The following is a 17,263-nucleotide window of genomic DNA, read 5'->3' as shown; positions in this document are numbered from 1 at the left end:
GGCCTGTACCCATCATCACCCTATTTCTACTGCCCTGAAAATCCTCGTGTGCTGCCTGCTCCTCTCCCCCCAGCCCGGCAACCACCTGTCGGTTTATGAGTTCCGGCCTGCCCTCCCCAGAACGTCCTATGGCCGCAATCGTGCAACACGCGGCCTTCCAGACGGGCCGCTCTCACGTGGCAACATGGTTCTACGGTCTCCCAGCTCATCTGCCTGCTCTGCGGATGAAATCCCTCTGTCTGGAGGCAGCACAGCCTGTCTCTCCGCACCCGCGGAGGGCATCCTGGCGGCTCCCCAGTTTCGGTGATTATGAATAAAGTTCGTGGGCTGGTTTTTGTGTGGACGTAAGTTTTCAACTCCTTTGCGTAAAGGCCAAGGAGGGAAGACGCTGGACAGTGTGTGTCATCCTGTGGGAAAGCACCACACTGTCCTCAGGTGGCCGCACCACGTGGCATTCCCACATCGCCAACGAGCGCTCCTGCCACTCCACGTCTTCACCGGTGTCGTCGGGGTTCTGGACTTAGCCATTCTCATGAGTGTTCTGTACTGCTTTTGGAACTTCCTGTAAACTTATAATAATTTCAAAATAAAAATATTAAAAAAGCAAAACTTTAAAAATAACAATTGGGCCATCCCATCTCTCTGCTGGCTTTCCACCTCAGCTTTACATAAAATTAAGTATATAGTCTTACCACAGTCTACATGAGGGGGCCCATGGCTACCTCTCAAAGTGCATTTCTTACCACTATCCCCGTTGCTCACTGCCACACCTACTCCTCTATTCCTGATGTTCCCCGAACATGCCCTGAAATTCCTGCCGCAGGGCCTTTGCACTTGCTTTTGCTTCCAGCTGGAAGGTTCCTGCTCAAACACCACCTCATGAGTGAGCCCATCCTTACCCAATCTCACGAATACCTTTCTGGCTCTGACTCTGTCTCTACCCCACGCCCTGCACTGTCTGTCTTCACCGCACTACCGCGACCTAACATCACACACATTTACTGGGTTATCTGTCTACTGTGATTGTTCCATAGAATGTAAGTCTCACCAGGACAGGGACTTCGTTTATTCGTACTTATGTCCCCAGTGCTTAGCAGTGCCCAGCACATGGCAGACATTCAGTAAGTGGTTAGCGAAGCAAATACTTAATTTACTGGACTGTTGGCCTTCTTTGTCATCAGTTGCAGCACGAGTCTTTCCCAAGCTTGTCCTTGGTCTTGTTTGTAGCGTGTGTGCACGCGGGTTTCATCATGCAATAACGTAAAATCCTGCATAGTCGGGCTCACAGATCTCTCCCGGATATTGTGTCATGTTCAGAAGGATCCCCCCTCTCAGGCCAACCTTGTTTAAATTTTTTTCTTTTTAGTGTTTAAATTTTTCATCTCTCTGGAAATCATCTGGCATAAAACAGGAAGCGAAGATGAACTTTCTCTGATCTTGCACTTCCTGTTTCTATTTACACGGTACGCCTCTGGCAGCCCTTCCGTTCTCAGGTTTGCAGGATAACCTTGTCCCAGCTGTGCTTCTAGCACGTGGCATCTCGCACACGTTGTGTACAATATCAACTGTAGACGTCTGCTTTGCGAGCCAACACTGCGTCTTCAAATAGACGAGGTTAGCCTGTTTACCTTTGTCTGTGTCAGTTATATGCGATGTTACTTCTTTTACTCTATTTTATAGCTTGTATCTCTGCTTCACACTCCTCTTTTATAGAGGCAATTACTTCACTATTTTTTAATTGATAATGACATATTTGGCCATAATTGTTATCTGCCCCATGCCAACATGGAAAACATTCTGTTTTCCATTTTCAATGTGTTTTTACAGGTGTTTCTTCCTTTTTAACTCGTTGTATCTTTGGACAGACCAGGGCTTCCCCACCTAGGCACCCCCGGCATTTGGGGTCTTCCACAGCTTTGCTCTGGGAGCCGTCCTGCCCCCTGTTGGATGTTCTGCGGCATCCAAAGACCCCTCCCACCAGATGCCTCTTCTCTGGTTGTGACAACCAAAAATATCTCCAGACCTTGCCAAAGTCGCTCCCTACTGAGAACCCTGGCATGGCTCAGGAGCTCCTGCCTTCCCTTGCTCACCTCTGAGAAAGAAAGGCGCATTCTGCTTGCATGGGGATGTGCCCTGCTCGGGTCAGGCCGGACGCCCCCTGGAGGCACAGGGGAGGGAGTGAACACGCGCCCGGGGAACTCTGCTTCTCCAGCCTCCTGGGCCTGGCCGCTGTTGCTCTGCTCACATCTCTCTCCTCCACCAGCCTCGCTGTGCGGCAGCCAGCGATCTTCCCAAAGCCTGCCCCTAAAACCCCCGGAGGATGAAGCCCAAGGCCGTCTTACAGTAATCGAGACTGTTCTGCCGGCCCTCGACGGTGTCCTCACCCCACTGCTGCTCTCACACCCTCTCCTCTCTCTTCCTGACGTCGAGCCAGCCAGAGTCCCGGCTTCCCGAGGCAGGACACCCCTGTGCCTTTGCTCCCACCACTTGCTTCCTTCCCCGCTGGTTTCCCCGTCACTGCCAGGAGCCACCTCCTCCAACGAGGTTCTCTGGCCTTCCCACCCAGCGGGCCTGGCCTGGCCTCCAGCCCGGACCTCGATGAATCGACAGGTGCATGAACGAATGATTTGCTTTTCCTCCTGATGTCATTCTGCCCAGTGGTTAGGCTTACCGAAAAATGAATGAATGATGTCGCTTCCAAGTTATGTCCAATTGAGATAGAGAAAAATGATGACATTTAAAGAGGAAAAACCCGGGGAAACGACCTTCGTGGAATTTAGCAGCACCTGCACGGCAAGCAGTCGGCTCACTGCTGACAGCACGGCCGGTGTGTCGCTGCCCTAGGGCTGCATGGCTACCTATCGCTTACCCACACCCCGATTCCGCAGTCTGCACACACAAACGCGCTCACCGCACTCCCGAGGGCTCAGGAGTCCAAGGCTGACGCAGCTGGGAGGCTCTGGCCCGGGAAGAACCATGAAGGTGCAGCCAAGATGTGGCTCGACGACCCCTACATCCCTGATACTCTGGGATACCCCGAAGAGCCCTGAGTAACGCCGTGCACCGAGCTTCTCTGCAGACACAGTTCTCCCTGCTCAGAACAGACTGGTTTATACCAGCCGGACTCCTAAAGCAAAACGGAGCATCCTTGGTGTTTCCATACTGCCCTCTTGTGGTCACTTCTCACATGGCTGCAGTTCTAAGAAAAAGATGAAATTCGCTTGGTGTTTGCGGAAAAAACCAACTAAGGTAGTAAATACGGTACTTTGAACGGTGTCCCCTGGGAGCAGTGGTGGTTGTGCACTCGTGCAAGTTCCCTCTGGAGAGTTTATTCTCACCGCAGAAGTGAGGAGATGCGACACTGCGCGGCCGCTCGGGGTGTGGCGGAGCGCGATGCGGGGTCTGACCCTGCTCCCCACACGTACCGCCCTCGCCCCGCTCTCTGCTCGCGCTGGAACACCACCTGTCCCTGCCCCTGCCCCTGCCCTCAGACACGGTGCGCCCTGTTCTCGAGCTGTCAGACTCACATCGGGACTGGCACCACGGCCCCCTTGGGCTCAGACGGACAAACACCCCTCGTTTTCCTGGTTGTGCGGCTGGCGTCTGGAAGGTCCAGGACTTCTCAGCCTCCATGACCGTGCGAGCCAATTCCTGAAGGAAATCTCCCGTAATAAATCCGATTGTGTCCATTTCCCTGTTTCTCATACACCAGTGCAGGAGAAATGTCCCACCTCAATGGAACCAGACTCACAAAGGACAGGATCAGTAGCTCGCGCTCTCTCTCAAAAAAAAAAAAAAAAAAAAAAAAGGAATGGATTGTATTAATCCATCTATTAATCCAACTTCTTTTTCAGGGACTCTTGAGAGGACTAAAGAGCACCCCTCATTTTACTCTTATGAGCTAGATGGCCTCGGGGAAGGCTGAGTAAATGCCCCGTGCCTCAGTCTCCCCATTATGAAACAGGAATGCCAACAGTCCCCACGTCATAGAGCCCTACGAAGAGCTAAAGCGATTCGGAAGATGGTTGGCCCACGGTAAGAAGGGGCTGTAATTTCTTCTGTTGTCATAATAAGGATTGTTTCCTAAATTCCCAGCAGGAAACATAAGGAAGTGAGCATCTGCACCTCCCCCGGTCTCCCCTCACTCTAATTCTCCATCTCAACTTGCTGTATCGTCAAATCCGTGCTCGACGATCGGGATCGTTACAACGTATTCCGACCGGACTTTCCCGGGTGGACATGGTCCCGCACGAAGCGCTCGCAGGAACGCGCGTGCCCTCCGTGTGCTGCTTCTCTGCCCCGGCTCGCGGGGGCTCGTCCCCCGCGGACCTTCCAGCTCTGAAGTCGTCACCTTTGTATCTGGATGGCAGGGGGCGGTTTCGGACCTTCCTGGGCCTGCGCTCTTTCCTGCAGCTCCCGGAGACACCGCCCCGCGGGCTGCTCCGGTGAACGTCCTGCAAACGCTGGAAATCACATGATTTCTTCTTCTTGTGGATCACCTGCTCTTCGGTCTTTGTTTTTTTGTGCAAGTCCCGCGCGGATGGTTTCTCTTCCCTGGAGCCCGAGAACCTCACCAGCACGTCTGTGGCTCCGCCGCACTTCTTCCTGAAGGGCAAGGTGCCCTTTCGAGCTGAGGATTTACATCTTCCTTAATTTTTATTAAATCTGTGCGTGTGTGTGTGTGTGTTTTAAAGCTTGAACTTGCTGTTGCAGTTGTATTTTCCTCTTCAGGGACACCCAGGCCTGCAGGACGGACACACTCTGCCGTACACATCTCTCAGTCTGTCCCCAGGAACGTCCAGCTCTGGGTTCCCTGTCTGCTCTATTTGGGGCAGTCTTTCCGGACTCTTCTCAGGCCTCCCTCCCTGAGATTCCGGCGGCACCTCTTCCCTGGCATCTGCAAACTGATGATCCCGTCTGTGATGGTTTCCTCCTCTCCCACATTCCCCTGAATCTTGACAGCTCCCCATCTCTTGTTTGTGGTATAGCCTCGTCTATGAGCTCTTGTAACTCCTCTCGGAGGCCCTGCTGCTTTCTTTTTTTAAGAGTATGGGGGAAATGTGTGTTTGCACTGCTCTGCTTCCTGGGGTAACTCTCCCCAAGTCTGTCCTCTGTGTGCCTTGTCTATTGCTTCACTCTTACGCCCGGTCCGGGGCGGCCACACCCTCGCCAGACACCCTGGCGGCCGGCCTGCGGGAGAAGTGTGCGGGGAAGCTGGCGTGGGGAGCCTGGCCTCAGGGGCCTGCTCGCCTGCTCCCCGGGGCCGCCCAGGACAGGCTTCCGCTGGGCAATCGCTCCATCCTCAGTATGACCAAGGAGACAGCGGTTTCCGGTCACACCAGACTAGCCGCAGGACTGCCGCGGCAGATTTGGTGTGATCCTGGCTACACAGCCAATCGCCCCCAGGGCCCGACCCTTCACCTGCCACGTCTCCTGCCCACCCGTCTGACCAGCCTCTCCTCCAGCCCCACCTGCCCCGCGCCAGGGAGGAGAGGACTAGCGTGGGGGCCGTCTCTGCCGCTCACACGCGGCCCCTAGAAGTACTGTTCTAGGCTCTGCTGCTCGGCCATTCAGGACAACACCTCCTTCTCTTAGGAAAGTCTCAACCCGCTACAACGGCTCTAGGCATCTCCCCCCACCACCCGCTTTCCAAGTATCACCGAATCTGACAGCCGCTCCTCGTAGCTAGTGATTTGGGACTGTGACCTTTCTCTGGTTTCAGGTACTTAAATTCTGTTTCACTCTCATCTGCTTGGGTTGGTCTCCCGGACCAGGTGGGAGAGGGAAGAGGAAGGAGTCTGCCTTCAGAAGCCCACGACCCTTCTCTTAGCACAGCTACTACTACAGCGTGACGTCTGCTGAGACCTTCCTATGGAGACTCGTGTGTCGTCTACAAGCCTGCTCCTGCTTCGTGGTAATCGCGTGGAAACACAAGCATTTAGCGGGACACATCTTCTCCAGTGTCTAACAGCTCAGGTGAGTGCATATCGGTCAGGCTGGTTTCAAACCAGACCGTGCTGGAAGGACAAGCTGCCTGGATGCCACCCTGTCTCCCTTCATTTGAGAATGTGCTATTGCCATTGCTTAGCTCAGCGTGGTTTCAAACCCAGGGCTCTGGGAGCCTCCGAAGCCGGAGTCTGGCTCGAACACACTCTGCTGAGACAGAACGGGCTCCTGTGCACTATCGGGAGCCGAAAATAGACCCACAAATGATGCAAACAGTCTGATCGAGTTCTTGGAGGATTTCTACAGGATGTGACAGGGAATGTGAAGAAGCAAGCCATATGGGAAGCCTGTTGTCTCCTGTGGCCAAATATTGGACTGAGAAGCAAAACAGCCAGAAAGCTGTATCAGAACCGGGAACTGTCAGCTCGGTGGCTCTGAGGGTGGAAGAGGCTGATGTCTACAGTTACGTGAAGCGGAACATGGTTGCTCCCACGTGACCCAGAAGGTCCGACGGCAGGTCCCAGGGGAGCAGGGAGGGGCTGAGCCCGTTACTGCACCGGAGCCGGAAAAGCAGGTGCTCCCCCAACCTGGCCTGTGACCTGTCATTCACCTGCATGAGGCTGTGCTTGCGTGGGAGTTTGGCCAAGCGTACTGTCAGCATTCTTATAATTCTGCGTAAAGAAACGTCGTGGGGGAGCGGCCTTCCCCGCGGATCCGCTCCCGGTGCAGTCCCGGCGTGCGCGCACTCTGGCTCGCGGCTCTCCAGACACGAGGATTCCCTAGAATACAGAGGATGGGGCTACACGGCGGTTAAGGCCGAGAAGGAGCACATAGAGGTGCGGCAGCCGGAGGGCGGGCAGCAGCCTCTCCTTCCAGCGCAGACTGGGAGGCCCGCAGGCTTCACCTCTGCCACAGTCCCCCCCCCAACCCCCCGGCCAGAAGATGGACCCAAAACTCTGACAATGAGGAAATTAAGCTTCTCTCTGCTCCGTACATACACCACGAAAGCCCAGAATAAAACACCATCAACAGTAGACCCGATGTCTTACTGTGTCACGACGAGTGTGTCATGCTCCCACTGAGATAGCGCCGGACCCGCTTCCTTGCCCAGGGGCAGCAGACCAGACCCCACTAGGGAGCCCCCAGCCACGGCATTTCTCTCTCTAGCTCCAGGTTTGTGTACGCACGTCTCGCGGGGCAGTGTGAGGAAAGCAAGGAAACGGTGGGTCTCAGAGCAGTGCTGTGCTGGGCATGTCCAGACGTGGTCCCTCCGTGGGGCTGGAAGGCGCAGACTGCGTGCACACGCACTTGTACCATCAACAGGGCGCCGGCTTTTCCCGCGTCAGATCTTCCTTCGAGACCTACTTCAGAGACGCGTGGTCCGCATGCACCGGCTTCTAACAGGCCGGGCGTTTGCTCAGCAACTAGTATGTGTGAAGACCTCAGGACGTGGCACGCGTTACTCCAGGGCCTGTTCCCCATCGTGGAGCTCACGTCCAATGGGGTACGAAGGACAGCAAATGGGCCAGTAAATCTATGTGTCAGTGGTGATGTGTAGCTGAGGAGTAAAGCAGGGACAGGGAGACAAGAGGTGGGGGCGGTGCGGCGGCGCCATCCTGAACGGAGTGGTGAGGGCAGATTTGCGGGTAATGTGACATCCAGCCCCGAAAGGATGGAGGTCACACAGATATCCGGGAGAGGGTGTTCTAGTAGGATGCTGAATGTGCAAAGGCCCTGGGGCAGAGGTATGGCCTCTGCTGTGGAAACAGCACAGGACAGCCACTGACTGCTCTGGCCTGTCCTTTCTGTGCTCAGCCCGTTTGGACTCAATGATAATCAGCTGTTTCGACAGTGACCTCTGGAGTCTGAGACGAGAGACTAACCAGGTCCCCACGTCACCGCTCTCGTTCCACTGGGAGGAGGGCAACGCACCCCAGGCCGCGCACGTGTGTCCAGCATCATGCACACGCCTCGAGGCCAACACCTGCTGTCCCGCACGCTCTCTGTGCACCCCCACGGTCCCCACGAAGCTGCGCGCTCCTTCAGGGCAAAGAAAGAAAGGCACAAGTCTCCACGGGGCTCCTGCTTAGCGTTTATTAACCAGAGCGCTGCCTCCCGGAGACACATGGCTCACCACGGGCGCCCAGACTCCAGGCTCCTCCTGTTTCCGCGGAGAACACCACTGCTTACCCGGGGCAGGGGTTTCTGCAAAGTCGCTCAGGGCCTGCCTCCCGCAGACACAGACAGAGCCACGGAGACAAGCCAGACGACGGCCCCCTCCTTCTCCAGAGAGGACGGGACACACAGAAGCCCCACGACCCACACACCCTGGAGCAGAGGGAGCCCCCGTGCCACCCCAGGAGGCCTGGGCACCTGGGGTTCCTCCTACGGCCAGACCACGGGCCCCCCTGACTATACGCTTTTCTCGGTGTTATCCACGTAACACGGTTAGATGCCCTGGGATCGCCGGGCTCAGTGGGTGCTGGCCGCTGGGTACAAGGAGTAAGCAGCTGGGTGCCCCTCCCCTGGTGGCTCTGTTCTGCCCCAGGGTCGCCCTCGGGCCCAGCAGGAGCCTGTGCCGCAGGCGAGCTGCCGCTGCCCAGGGATGGGGGTCTGGGGGTGGGACGGGGACTAGGAGTGCAGCGCCCGCGGGCTGGCTCGCTTTTCCGTGAAGAAGCTCTTGAGCAGCAGAACCTGGCTCAAACTGACCACGAACAGCGCGACCGTCTCGCCCACAGACCAGTACGATACCCGGCTGTTGAGGTCTTCGGCCCGGGCACGGTCCTGGGCCTCGCGGAGCCGGTAATGCGTCTGGGAGTCAATCACCGTCTTCAGGGCCTCGTGGATGGTCACACAGGCGGACTCCATCTGGGCAGGGAGAGAGAGGCGGTCACACTCTCCACGGAGACAGGAAGGGAAGAATCCACATGCGGCCACCGCTGCCCTGGGCGGCTCGTGCTGCAGAGAGCGCTACGCGTCTGCACTAAGGGCGTCCGCGGCTTACCCCAGCCTTCGCGGTGAGCCTAACCGGGGCTCAGGGGCGCTAAGGCCCTTGCCCAGCGTCACACAGCAGGCGACAGCATCAGAACCCACACTCAGCGCCTGAGTGCAGAGCCTACGCTCTCACACCTGCCCTGTGTTCTCTGACACTCCTGCCTCCCCACGGGCAGGGCCCATGGCCCCCGCCGGTACGGGCGCTGACGGCCTGCTCACCCCTTGGGCTGATGAGCAAACTCAGGCTCAGAAAGGCCGTGTGACTTGCCCGAGGTCACACAGCTAACAAACAGCAGAGAAGGAAATGACAACCGTGTGGGCCTCCGTGTTCTGCCACAATCGCTACAGACAGTGTCCTGTACGTACACACACGGGAACACACGCCAAAGCATATATACATACAAACGTGCATGCTTACACACGGACACTCATGCACAACACACGCTACCCCGTGATTTCCTACCTGGTCCAACACTACGCGTGCCAGGCAGAACCCCGAAACCGAGCCAGCACACCCAGGACACCAGGCCCTAATGCCAGCACCGTCTGCTGCACAGAACCGAAACCACCCACGACCTGCGGGTATGGGACCAGATCCCTCCCAGAGCCTGGCCAGGGGGTCCCACGCCCTGATCCGCCGGACCCGTCTGCGGGACGGATAACACAGGGGTGTTGTTCAAGGCCGTCACGTGTGTGGATCAGTTGTCAGTGAAGGAGACCTAACACACGCCTGTGGCCCTGAGCTCTCACTCACAGGCAACCTCTACGTGACAAACCTAGAACGTTCTACCCCAACACCACCTTCTCAGGCTGGACAAGCTCACAGAGCGTCTGGGAGACACCTGCCTCGGTCCCTAGACTGCAGCGGTGACCTGTCTGTACAGTAAGCGTCAGAAGCAGGGGGAGACCGCGTCACTGCGCTACCACCTGACTGACCCCCAAGACTCCTGTTCCCTCACAGGCTGAACCGACTCCAGCCAAGAAGCGCTGCTGGCTTACTCGCCCGGCTACGCGCTCTCTACTCTGGGCGGCGTGAGGGAGGACGAGAGCTTCCCCTCAGCCTCGCACTTACGAGGCTGTGTCCTGTCTGCCCGACGACCGGCCCACCTCCCAGGGCCACGGGCTTCCCCCGAACGCGTGGGCAGGCGCCATCCTTCTGGCTCATGGGCAGAGCCACACGGATGGAGCAGTGACAAGGTCACCGCATGGCACGTGGGATTCACAGGGCTCCACGGGGCAGGATCCACGGGAAAGAACAGGCCTGTCCGGGCTTCAGTGGGATCCCCCGAGGGGTACCTGTATCCTGCATTCTCGGCGGCAGCCTGCGCGCCCTGGGGTCTTGGGCCATAATCTCGCACCCGGAGCGGTCGGTGCCAGGCGTCTTTCCCTTCCCCACGTTTGGTAGATAGCTCGGACCTACAGCTGTTTGATGTTGACAGATGGCCAACTGATCCCAGAAGGGTCCCTGACATCAAGAACTTGATCCCGAAGGGGACTTCCAAGCGCCCACGGGCTTCCGATGACAGAGTCGGTGTTGGAGACGCACCCCCCCGCCCTCCCCCAGCTCCTCCGCCAATGCCTCCAGAGCTCACGAAGGCACAGCCATGGTCACAGAGGGAACGGGGGACTAACCCGGGAAGGACCAGGGAAGTGGCTGCAGTTTGGGGTCAGGCTCAACCCCTGTGGGCCCGTGTCCAGGCCAAATCTAGACACGGCATTTCCGGAAGCCTCCCTCGTGCTCACTTCCGGTCGCTACCCAGGGCACAGGGAGATGTGGGCGGTCACACTGGCCCTGCGTTCACACCACCCACCCATCCCTGCCCGGCCACGATCACTGACGGCCGGGGCTCCGGAGAAGCACCTGGAAGAACGAGGCAAATATTTCAGGTGATGCTGGGTCCTCCTCCGTGGCCCAAACTTCCACAAACGCGTTCATTCACGTGCACGCCGCTGACCGCCTCCTCCGCCCCCAGGCTCTGTGCTGGGCCCGGGGAAGGAGGAGACGAAGCGGTCACAGACACAGTCCTGGATGTCAGCAAAAGGAGAACAGTGTCCCCTGGGTGCAACCCAAGAGGGGCCAGCAGGCAGGTGTGCGGGGTCCTGGGACCGTCCAGGGCACAACTGCTAATCCCGCAGGAGGAGGGGAGACGCTCTTCCCACAGGAAGTGCCCAAGTGGGGGCTAGGCTGAGCCTGGCGGAGGGGCAGGGGAGGGGCAGGCGGGCTAGGCTGAGCCTGGGGTGGGGGTGGGGGGAGTCGGGCAACAGAAGCACAGGTATGGCGCACGGAGGGCCGCCGGGGTGCAGGGATGTGTGGGAAGAAGCATGAGTAGGCGGAGGCTCACGGTAAAGGCCCCAGGGCGACCCTGTAGGGCAAAGGCTGCGGTCAGCACAGCACGCTCAGAACCCCACTTCACGAGGCCCCCGGTAGCCAGGACACTGCGAGGGGCCAGCGGGAGCCGGTCTGGAGGTGGCTGCGCTCTGTGGGGCACAAGAGCGGACCCAGGTGCTGAGAGGACCCAGCGGCAGACGGGCCATCCCTGAAATCTGGGGCTGGATGGGGACACACACACATACACGCGTGTGCATGCGTGTGCACACGTGTGAGCGTAAGTACACGCACACACATTTAGGATGCATAAATACACAAAGACTTGTTTTTAAACATGAGAAAAGGGCTCGTATGGGTTTCCAGGCTAGAAATCCACTCTCTAAGTTTATTTCTGTCCCAAGCTCATTCGGAAACTGTGCGCACTGGGCTCCCCTGACATGGGAGCGCCCTGGGGCCTGGCCTGGGGGCTGGGCAGTGCAGGCTGGCACCCCCAGCCTCCTCCCAGGGCCCAGAATCACTGCAAACGGAGGGAGGGAGGAGGAAGAGGGACAGGGAGGACTCACAAGTCACAGGTGCAGAGGACACGTCAGAGATGCCACGCGAGGCACCCTTTCAAGGCCTGGGTGGGAGGCCACAGGCCAGACACCGGCACCACGGTTCTGGGAACAGAGCCAAGGCGACTTTACAGACTCAGATCAGACCCATGACAGGGGGGGAGGCCAGTTCCCAGAGGGCAACAGGTGCTTACACGGCCTTGCTGGCGTCTACTCGGGACCTGGCGCAGGCCCCCCAGGAGCCCCGAAAGCAACACGTCGCAGGATTCACAGACCCCCAGAAGCATCCCCCTCCTGTAAAAGCAGGCTCCGTCCCACCCACTGGGATCTTCCGCCAGACCCAGTGTCTAAAAGGCACGTCCTTGGCCTGTTACCACACTTCAGTTCGGCAACCCGTCCAGCCTGCGTCCCCCTGAGCAGGAAGCCAGCAGAGCCCTTCCTTCTGGATGAGCGCTGCCTTCCCAGGGCCGAGGGCCCCGCTGAGCGGGAGTGCAGCCTTCTGCTCCGCCAAGACCACAAGCCCCAGCTGCTCTCCAGAGCCCGGGAGCCCCCCAGGGATTCTGGTCACTGCTCCATCATGACTGTCGATCCCTGGAGACACCCTGACCCATCCCCCTCCCAGGACCATCCCCTTCCTCCACTGCCACACCATCTCATCCTGTCTCTACGACCTGGCGACGCTTGGGCCTTCAGCCTGCAAACCCTGGCGAATTCCCCCAGGCCTCGCTGCCTCAGGGCCTCCACTGGCAGGAGAACTTCGTTCTTTATAGACTTCAAGAACTCAAGACAGGGAAGCATGAGCTGACCTTGGAGCAGAGAGAGGAAAACACTGAATCCTCCCCAGACGAGCACTGAGGCAGCCCCGGGCCTCTGGCCTCCGTTGGAAAGCTTCAGCCTCCGCTAGGATCTGCCCAGATTCTCAGGAAGCCCCGAGCACCAGAAGTTCGGCTGCCCTGGGAGCATTCTCCCAGCCCACGCCTCTCCTGGGAGCCTGGTCATGCTGGAACCAGAGCCGGAGACAAGACCCGTGGCCTACAGCCCTGGCCTGGACCTTGGTCACTCTGGATCATGCTTCTTCATCCAAGCGTTGGTTCCAGGGCCAGAAAACATGGCCCCTGAGCCACCACTGAGCTGGAAGAGCTCTGGGGGGACGTGAGAACACCGTGGCCAACAGGGAACCCATGCCGAACAAGGAAAGTAAGGAGCAGAGAAGAAAATGGAAGTGACACCCCTACACTTACACCTGCTGGTCCCTGACTCCCTGGGATCAACTGGTCCCTCCCGAGAACCCTCCAGTAACCCACAGCTCTAAACACCACGCCCTGTGGCTAACTGGTTTTCAGGGCTGTGCTCCACGCGGAGTTGCCCATGCCAGGGACACGACCACTCATCTCAGACTGTCCCCAGCCAGCACTGTGCACAGACAGCACAAGTGCTCTCCACTGGGGAAAGCTCTCGGGGGCACAGACAGACTCCCACTCAAGGCAGAGGGCTCAGAGGTTCACGGTGGAAAGAAACCCCTCCTTTGAGGCTGGGCAGGAGAACACATGAGGTCTGGCAACATAGGAAGGGAACTGTCATCAGCCTTCCCTACAACAAAATCAAATCCGATTCTAAGGCTCCAGAAAAGAATTTCTCTGTTGCACTGACCGGCCATATGCAGCCTTTTCTCTCCCGCTTTCAGCTCAAGCCTTCGGCTCGGCTTCCAGTGAGTTACAAAATCTCCAGCACGGAGACTGTTTCATCAGCGACCACCAGAACTCTCGAGTACAGGTTGTGAAAGCTCCTGCATGGAACCCGCCCAGGCTCGATCTTCCACCAGAGGTCCCACGGCCAGGCTCAGACCCAGTGCTGCCCGGCGGGACGCTCCATGTGTGGCCACTAGCCACCCGCGACACCGAGCACCAGAATTGCTGCTAGAGAGCCAACAAGAAGGGAGTTTTTAATTTAGTTTTAATGCATTTAAATTAAATAGCCACACGTAGCTAGACCACGATACTGGACAGTGCAGCACTAACGTTCCACCGCGTGGGGACGGCAGACAGACCCACGGCAGAGCCACAGACGCAGCGGGGACCACCTGGAGGCAGCCCAGAAGGTGAGCTGGCCCCGCCCGGAGACTCAGAGGCTCTGGCTTTGGTTCAAGAACAGTGCGGCCACATTAGTCATTCCTGTCTTGCAGGATTCCTTGGGCCCTGCCACTCAGTGATTTGACAAACACTCCGTCCCACGCTCCGGGCACTGGGACGCAGGGAGACGACACGGAAGGCGAGGCTCGGGAAGCTGAGCGCCTGCACGAGAGGCAGGAGCTTTCCTAGCAGGGGGGAGCCTGGTCAGATTATCAGGGACCCCGAGAGCCACGCACAACAGACGACAACCTGCCGGCCCTCCCTGCGTACAGATGCACCACAGGGCCATCCGTCAGCAACGGGACACAAGCGCACGTGCTGTGTGTCACTTCTGGGCCAGGACGTTTAGGAGACAGGAGGGGCTTTCTCACTGCCCCCTTCTTCTGCTGGCCAGGGGCAGAGGGCGCCAAAGCCCTGACGGACAGCAGAGAGGTGACAAGAAAGAGAAACCTCCGACTGTTGAGTCAGTCCCTGGAGGAAAGCTGTCCACCAACCTAGATTATCACCCGAGTGAGAAAAAACTTCCATAGTGTTAGGCCATCGACACCTGGAGTGTATCTGCTACAGCGGCTCACGTTACCTGAGCGAACGCGCCATACAAAGCAGGCCTACGTCATAAAGACGCAGACATATGGGGCACACCGAGGGGGCCGCAGCAAGGCCCGTCCACAGCGGTGCTGCGTGGAAGACAGAGCCGAACCCAGGAGTTCCAGAGGACAGTACTGCAGGGATCTGGCAACAGTGTAGGGGGCTCAGAAGGGGAAATTGTCCTTGAGGACTGAATGTGCAAAGAGGTGAAGCTGACCCTGAGCCTTCCAGCCCGGGAGCTGGGGGGGCGGGGGCGGTGGTGACACTGAGTATTAGCCGAGACAGGAAGGGAAGAGGAGGAACGGGCTGAAGGCTGAGCCGGCCCACGCCGGCCGAGGTCCACTCACCTGGGTGAGAGCTGTGACCCTGTTCCCCATGTCTGGGAGAATGGGGGGCTCGTCGCCCACTTGAAAGTCGAAGTAGACGGTCTTGTGAGAGAAGGTAGAAAACTCATTACTGAAGCAAAACTGATAAACGCCCTTGACCTCGGCCCGGTGCGTGAAGCTGTCATACTGCTTCTTGGTCTCCCGGTAGATGGTGTTTCCCAGGGGGTCCTCCACGTAGCAGTCGACGTCATAGTGGCCTCCGGTGATGACCTACAACCACAAAGACACCCACAGTCTGCAGTGACCAGCAGGGCAGCCACCGGTACGAAATGCCGACCAGACACTGTGATCAGACTTCACTAACTTTTTCTTTTCATGTAATCTTCACAACTTTTCTGAAGCAGGTGCTAGGACCCTCTCCGTTTTACTGGGGACAAGACTGAGGCTGAGAGAGATTCAGGAAATCGGCCATGGTCACGCTGCTTCAAAGTGACAGGGCTAAGATCCGACTGCCTGACTCCCAAAGGTTTTGCTCTGCAAGGGTGCAATGAGCTTGATCCTTCCCATTTCACAGAAGAGGAGACTGAGGCTCCAAGCTCAAGTAGATTGCAGAGTGGGTCTAGTAAATGTTTGTATTATTACCGACTGAATGCAAGAAGGCAAATACAGATCAAAGCATTCATAGAGTCAGTGGCCATCAGAGGTGAGCAGGTCCTTGGGAATTACGTAGTTCAAACTTGTTTTATAAATCTAAGAAAGATGGGCATCCAGCAGAGTCACACAGGTGGTCAATGACTATAACAAAGGTCCATCAAAGGACCCTGTCAAGGAACGGTCAGCATGGCTTACACACCTCCAGCAACAGGGCACTCACCACTGCACAAAGTAAATTCTCCCATCTGTACAAAGAACTTCTTAAGTTTAGAAGCAGATGGAGCCCGTTGACTGTGTCCCTTGATGGGGTAATGAATCACAGGAACCTAGCAGTGACCAGACGACCTCCCAGTCCCCTCCAGCCTCATAATGATCATTGTGTAGTGACTGTCCTAGGTGGGCCCCGTTAACCCAGCCACAATTTGTATATCGTGCACAGAGAAGCGTAAGTGGCCAAATCAGCGACGCAGAGGTCATCCCACACCATGCTGTCCCCAGGCACACACCTCTTTCAGGGCTCTGGACAGGGTGGACCCATGGAAGGCCTGCCCTCACTCCTGCCGCCCAGGCCACTTCATCTCCAGAGTGTCCACGAGCAGGCGGCTGACCTGGGGATCCTTCCCACTCAGCCCCCAACCCTAGATCTGCCCACTAACCCTCCGGGGCAGACCCCTCCCCCAAGACCCGCTCCCCAGGGTGTGCCCTGAGGTCTGTGGGGGGAGACTGGACAGCAGAAGCCCGCAGCATATGGCAACAGCGAGCCTTGAAACCACAACCGCTGTGCGCTCACCCCACTCTGGCTGTAGATGGAGAGAAGGGTGGGGAACGAACCCACGAACCCACTCCCTCCCCACTGACATATGTGAGTACACACGGGACAAAGCGATCCCAGAGGTTTGGGACCGGGCACTGCCGTCCCTTAGAGTCCGGGGCGCGCGGGCGGCCAGTCTGACCGCTGCCCACGATGCAGGACCCGCCGGCACCCCGGGCCGAGTGCACCTGCAGCACTACCTCCCCGGCCGACCGGCGTCCGCTCCCGGGCACGCCCGCGCCCCTCGGACCACCGACGAGGGCGCTGCGGGGGCCGGCCTCACCTGGTAATCCAGGGAGAACTTGGCGCCCTGCTCCACGTCCTCGTGGAAGCACTGCTTGGCGCTGTCGGGCAGCTCGAAGGTGAGCTCGGCGCCCCGCAGCCGCTCGGCCCGGAGCAGCAGCAGCAGCAGGAGCAGCAACAGCGGCGGCGGCGCGGAGGCGGAGTGCGCGCCTGCGCGGCCCATGGCGCTCCGGTCCGGTGCGGTCGGGTCCCCGCCGGGGCGGCGGCTGCGGGATGCGGCGCACGCGGGGCGCGGACGTGGCGCGGCGGCGGCGCTTCCGGGAGGGCGGGCGGCCGGGTGCGCAGCCGCGCGCGCGAGGATGCACCCCGCCCCTTCCCCGCTGCGCGTGCGCGCTGGCTGAGCAGGCAGACCACGCCCCTCCTCCCCGCGGCGCCCTGCTCGACCGGGGGGCACCTCCGTGGGGTGGGGTGGCGTGGGGGCGTCCTCGGCTCAGCGCCAGGGGTCAGCGTCCCTCAGGGTCGGCTCAGGTCCACACGCCCCCCGCCCCAATCCCACCACCACGAGCCACAGCGGCTGCCGCGGAGGTCCCGCACCAGCACCAGCCGGGAGCACCGGCCCCGGGGCGCAGCAGTGGGCGTGCCCGCACCGCCGGGAGCTGCAGGAACCGAGCTCGGGAAGCCAGAGAGCA

The 17,263-nt window shown here is 58.7% G+C and overlaps 1 protein-coding gene across 1 annotated transcript; it reads right to left on the bottom strand.

Moving 5' to 3' along the window:
- Nucleotides 1-8,026: 8,026 nt before the first annotated feature.
- On the bottom strand, nucleotides 8,027-16,897 carry TMED3 (transmembrane p24 trafficking protein 3). The gene is made up of 3 exons (XM_045804468.2): nucleotides 16,615-16,897; nucleotides 14,888-15,136; nucleotides 8,027-8,814 (listed from the first exon to the last, which is right to left on the bottom strand). The coding sequence occupies exons 1-3, from the start codon at nucleotides 16,795-16,797 to the stop codon at nucleotides 8,578-8,580; spliced, it is 669 nt and encodes a 222-aa protein (XP_045660424.2). The 5' UTR covers nucleotides 16,798-16,897; the 3' UTR covers nucleotides 8,027-8,577.
- Nucleotides 16,898-17,263: the final 366 nt, after the last annotated feature.

Source organism: Ursus americanus, chromosome 28, assembly GCF_024610735.1.
Source record: "Ursus americanus isolate L20-20 chromosome 28, mUrsAme1.1.p, whole genome shotgun sequence".
NCBI lineage: Eukaryota > Metazoa > Chordata > Mammalia > Carnivora > Ursidae > Ursus > Ursus americanus.
The sequence above is the reverse complement of the archived record's forward strand: the minus strand, read 5'-3'. Positions and strand labels throughout refer to the sequence as shown.

Coding starts and splice junctions, on each gene's coding strand:
- TMED3 (XM_045804468.2), bottom strand. CDS start 16,797: ATGGGCCGCGCAGGCGCGCACTCCGCCTCCGCGCCGCCGCCGCTGTTG. Junction 15,137..16,614: donor AGTTCTCCCTGGATTACCAG/GTGAGGCCGGCC, acceptor TTGTGGTTGTAG/GTCATCACCGGAGGCCACTA. Junction 8,815..14,887: donor GGGTCACAGCTCTCACCCAG/GTGAGTGGACCT, acceptor CTCCCTGCCCAG/ATGGAGTCCGCCTGTGTGAC.